We start from the raw sequence: 5,862 nt of genomic DNA, 5'->3' as shown, positions 1-5,862 counted from the left end.
ATCAATGAAGGTATTTTTGTTTAAGAAGGCAGACAATGCCAAATCATGTAAGGAATTACATCTTTTATAGACTATTTTTTAGACAGTCCAGGTAATTGTAATGTCAATAACAACTGGTTAAAATTTAAAAATAAAATACTAGAAATAACAAAGAAACATGTTCCAACTATCATGCAAATAGGCAAAAAATTTAGTCTCCCATGGATAAACCATAACATAAAGAAACTGATGAGAACCAGAAGGAAACAATATAGCAAAAATAACAAAAACACCCGATGACTGGGGAAAATACACTAACCCCCCCCCTCCCCCACCTCCAAAATAAATAAATAAAAATAGAAATTAAAAAAGCATATGTGTTAAGCTTATTTGAAGGGACAGAAAATGGTGGAGCAGCCAAAAAAACTGTACCGGTATTCGTTTATAAAAGGCTTGCGAAAGGGATAAAATAGGGGTTTCACCTCTTCAATCAGATGGTAAAACAGTAAATGATGGAAAAGAAAAGGCACAAACATTATCAAATCCGTTTCAGAATGTCTTTACAGATGAGGACACATATCAACCATTCCAGACAAAGTTCGAAGTCCTTATCCGAATATGCACGAAATACAAAATTAATAGTGAGGGCATACAGAACCATAATTTGTTGGGGAGAAAAACAAATTACAGTATATGTATATTGTAAATATTAGTAGACTCTAAAATCTATTAAATAAACCTTCGAAACCCATAAATTGTCAAAAATTTCCTCCCTCCAGGCCACTTTCGGAAGATTTTAAGCGACGCTCGATCATGCCCACTTTGCTCTCTTCAAGGAAATCTTCCCCTCGTCGGGGCATCCCCCACCCCGAACATTGGAACCACTCGGGCAAATCCCTGGCGCTATCCCCGACAAGAAAGAACATACGCGAGCTAGAATAATACTAGTTATTTGGGTTTAAATAAGGTTATTTAGACCGATGGACGTACAGTACGCATATGCTTAAAGTCTATTTTTAGGAATGTATCTCAGTCACGCATACCAAAATATAAATACTTATAAGTTGTAGGCCTACGAAATATATTTAGGCCTACTTGACGTATGCAGTAAAGTACAGTATTAATAAGCACAATTTCATATAGTATTTTAATACAGATTTACATTTGTACTCTAGAAATAGGTCTATGTATACGTTGTGTCGGTATTTAGAATGTTTCAATCTTTTGCTTTACTAAAATATCAATTATTATCGTAATCTTTAATGATTACTTTATTTCATATAGTATTTGAAATAAATTTATTAACAATTTTAAATATTTAAATATGAACTATGAAAGTAAATACACGTAGATTAAATTAATAAAAATGGACATAGTAGTAATCTTTATCTATTCAATAACATTTCATTTTCAATCTTCTAATCAATTTTTATATAGCCGGAGTTAGTTTCGACCTAGGCAAACCTTTGCTAAAAAGGCACATTTTCTCCATCAAAAGGCTTCTTCTGGGAACGGAATGACCTGTTTGAAGCACGAACTCCTGTAGACCAAACCCAGTACCGTTACGATTTTTAATCGTACGGGAAATCATCTCACGATGACCTCATATAACCTTATTTTGCGAACTAGCGCCACCTTATCGAGGCTCCACTTCACCAGAGGTAGCGCCACAATTTGCCCGACGGGATGGGAGATGTCTCCGAGCAAAGCGGGCGTGGTCTGTCGTCGTTCAAAATGTTTCGAAAGTGGCCCAGGATGACAATTTATGGGTTTCAATGGATTATTTAATCGAATTTAGAGTCACAAATATGTAGAAAGTACATCTAACCATTTCACGAATCCTTTTTTACGCCACCGCTGACGTGGTGGGGTTGGGAGCGTAAGTAGGCGTTGTTGGGCTTTTACCAAAATCTATCGGGAAATATCTTTGTGCTAAATACAATACAATATTTGTTTACTGATATGGATAAAATTGTACTTTGGACTATAAGGCAGCCGAAGTGGCCAAAAGCAAATGGTGGATATTTGGGAAGGGAACACAGGGCTGTATGTTTATTTTCGTTCATTCATCTGCAACGCCTAAAACATAAATCAGTAGTTCAGTGAGAAGACGATTTTTGTTTGTTGCATGGGTTTACAACTTACAGTAACTGGCAGCTGTAGTCATCATAGAAAAAACACCGAATTATGGAAGAATTTGCCAATGAAATTATTAATATGAATACAAGTCTAAGATCAGCTTATATAGCTTATTATAGATGTGAACAGAAACTATTTACCTATAAGTGTAGAATATTACGGTTTGGACACGGATATGAGGTTGGGAGTGCATTTGAAGGGTTACCAATCGACGTTTGCAGTGATATGGACTTCATGAAGATTTTGCCAACATTTCCGGTTGTGTTGTGGAAATCTCTAACAAAAGAAAAAACACATAGAGGAGGTTTTGTAATGGCTGAGCAGAATGTAAGTGAACCAGCGTATGTAAGACTGAAGACAATAAAAGGATCGTGTCTACATAAGGATTTCAATAGTAACATTGATAACAATAGGTATTTAATGACAAACACTTTCATTGATAGAATGTCTGATTTTAACATCCATATGAACCCAAAACAAATTGGTTCTATAAAGAGTGGTCCCGCCGTAGCAGGCTCAGTATATGAGGAATATTATACATTTTCACAAAAATTAGACATGGTCTTTTGCCTAAAGTGTGAATCATGGCCGCCTACTACTGATCAATATTTTACTAGAGAGAAACAGAGTAACTGGCCATCACAGAAGCTGTTAGACAAGGTCTCTCATCTGGATTGTTTTGTAGTTCCTGTTGGACACCCGAGCAGTGCGTCAAAAAACACTGAATGGAGATTGTCGTTTTCTTTAGCTGAGAAAGAGCTGATTCATAATATGTTTGCTCCGTTCGTTAACTGCATGTATGCCCTGAAAGCAGTTAAACAAAAGTACATCGTATACAGTGATTTTGATAAACCAACGCCATTCTGCTCGTATTTCATAAAGACCGCTTGTTTGTGGATGTGTGAAACTTTACTAAACAAAGATTACAACATCATGTATTTAATCAGAAGAGTACTGGATTGGCTTATTAGTAAATATAAACATAGAAACCTGCCTCACTATTTTATGCCGGAGCAAAATTTGATTGGTCATCTATCAGTAGAACGATGTGAAGACGTAATAGCAAAATTGACAAACGTTAAGACAGATATCTGGACGATGGTGATGTCAAGTCTTTATCTTGTTAACACTGATGAATATAGTTATAGGCCTATAGATTATCTATGCGATAACCTCAACATGCCGAAATTAAATGGATATGACGACTTAAAAGATATGTCTAATTACCAATGGGATACAGAGTTTCTTGCAAAATGTATTTCCAAGATACGCCCAGGTGGCCGCATGTATAGAAGCACGATATACTATCAATGCTGGAAATGGACAGAAAATCTGTTAAATCTCGTATTTTTACAAATTGATTTTCTTATAAAAGTGAGAACGCATCACTCTGAAATTCTTGGAGTTCCAGAAGAAATTATTCTTCCTTTTGTAGAAAATATAAAAAAAATTGTGCCACTGCAATGTAGAGAAATGCTGAAGACGCAGTTATACAGAATGATAGGTAATACGTATGCCTATTTATTGATTTACTTACGAAAAAGTTACGGGTGTCATAAAATTCTGACGCTATACAAAAATAAACCGTTGTATTACTATAAATTGGGAGCTGAAATGGTTTACTTTAACGAAATGTCTGACGGAGGCATAGGTAGCCTAGTTCTTGAAGTACAATACCATTATCTATTTGGTAATTATGAAGCACTGAAAATGCTACTTGCAGAGTACAAACCTTTACTTATTAAACTTAAAGAAAATGTGTTTTTCATGAATGAATTTCATGGTATAAACATAAACCCAGGCCAACATTCATCATTAGTAATGAGTGCCTGGACCATTGATGAAAAACTATATAAATGTTTAAAATGTAGGCCTACTTTTGGACTTGGATTAATGAATCCAATCGTATTTGTCTTTTATGTAATGGCCAGAGTATACATTAGAGAGGGAGAACTGGAGAATGCATCAGCGATTGTAAAAGAAATTGAGGTATGCTTGAAAAATATTCGACACACAGAAAAATTTGAGTTCACCAAGTTAATGATTGAATTGATAGAAATGGAGATACTAGAAGTAACAAGAATGTTATACGGTTCAAAAGAGTTAACACCATTTGATAGGCCCGCCCTTGTTCATATCCTATATTCAGCAACACAATGATTGTGAAAATGCCTTATGTGTTCCAAGAGTCAAAACTAAATCATATGGGGAGAGGGGTTTTGCAAAGGCCGCACCTACGCTCTGGAATGATCAGCGCCTCTTCATTAATTTTTTTTTTAGAAAAGCACTAAAAACGCATATATTCGTCCTAAATTACAACCAATAACTAGTTACAGCAGCACTGATTTAATTTTTTGGAATATTTTATGTCATATTTTTCCTATTTTAAATATTTTTACTGTTTCAATATTATTTCCGAAATTAATGTCTGGTTTTGAGATATTGTGCATTTTGTGTATTTTGATTAGTTTAAGATTTTTATCACTTTTTCATACAGTCTTGTCAATCAATTTGTATATAATGGAGCCATTTTTTTCTAAATTAATTTTTATCTATCATTTTATAAATATTATTGTAATTAATCTATGAATTTGAGATGTTCTTAATTGTTTATATTTTGATTGGTTACTTATTGAAGTTTAATGTAGTTTAAGATTTTTACAACATTTTCATTATTAATTTTGCAATCTAATTATTTAAATTAATTTGTATATAATCGATAATAATTGTAATATTATTCTAAATTTATATATTTTTGCATTCTATTTGTATTCTTAATGTAAAGCGCCTTTGAAGAGACGGGTTGGTGATTTTTGTCCAGAATAGGGTCCCATTTTGTCCAGAATAGGGGCTGAGGGCGCACTATATTGTCCAGAATAGGGGCTGAGGGCGCCCTATTATGTCCAAAATAGGGGCCGAGGGCGCACTACCGTTTTTCTTCTTCCGTACGAAACATTTACATGAAACTCCACTCGGGCCGTCTCGGCTGAATCGACCCGAAAATTTCATTGCAGAATTCAGGAGGTCAAAATGTCATCAACAGATAAACGTCTACAAAACAACTTCTGAGAGAACGTCTGTCTAATTTTTAAAAATACATTGACGTTACATATTAATGGGTCGTTTAAAATGACATATAATATTTGATTAAGCTGCACGAGTAATGAAAAGTGTTATTTTAACTTGAGTCACATACTATGACAATTTTAATTTTTTAGTTAGGCCTTGGTTTTGCATAATTACCTAGGCCTACAAGACGCTTTCTGGGAAAAGCACAAAGAGTAAGGAAAACTTTCGCGGCGTTTTTCTTCATCAAATGAAACAGGGTGACAGTTATTTTCAAATTAAGAGAAGAGCTGAGAATAGGCAGCTCTAAAATACTGGATGCCATAAGACCTGCCAAAATGGCAGAGCACCAAATGAATGTAAAAATGAGCTAGTTATTAATACTAGGCATAGTAATCGGCAGGTTCTTGATTACAAAGCCTAGACCAAGTTAATTACATGTAATGCCGAAATGATTATTATTACTGTATTAATTATTATTATTATTATTATTACCTGTACCTTAAAGGGGAACTTAGACAATGGAGGAATTAGAGAACAATTAAAAAACGACGTTAAGGGGAAATAACACAAAAGATATTCCCCTTGGGCGATTATTATTTATAGGCCTAGTAAATAGTACGGTATCTGTAGGTTCTTCATTACAAGGCTTAGGCCAAGGCAATTAATGCTGAAATG

The 5,862-nt window shown here is 34.5% G+C and overlaps 1 protein-coding gene across 1 annotated transcript; it reads left to right on the top strand.

Annotated features, from left to right (window-relative positions):
* Positions 1-1,990: 1,990 nt before the first annotated feature.
* Positions 1,991-5,180, top strand: LOC117116058. Its single transcript, XM_033259999.1, has one exon. The coding sequence runs from the start codon at positions 2,167-2,169 to the stop codon at positions 4,276-4,278; it is 2,112 nt and encodes a 703-aa protein (XP_033115890.1). The 5' UTR covers positions 1,991-2,166; the 3' UTR covers positions 4,279-5,180.
* Positions 5,181-5,862: the final 682 nt, after the last annotated feature.

This window comes from Anneissia japonica, unplaced genomic scaffold (genome assembly GCF_011630105.1).
Source record: "Anneissia japonica isolate Jap-2015-1 unplaced genomic scaffold, ASM1163010v1 scaffold287743_len2803612_cov181, whole genome shotgun sequence".
NCBI classification, from domain to species: domain Eukaryota; kingdom Metazoa; phylum Echinodermata; class Crinoidea; order Comatulida; family Comatulidae; genus Anneissia; species Anneissia japonica.
The sequence above is the reverse complement of the archived record's forward strand: the minus strand, read 5'-3'. Positions and strand labels throughout refer to the sequence as shown.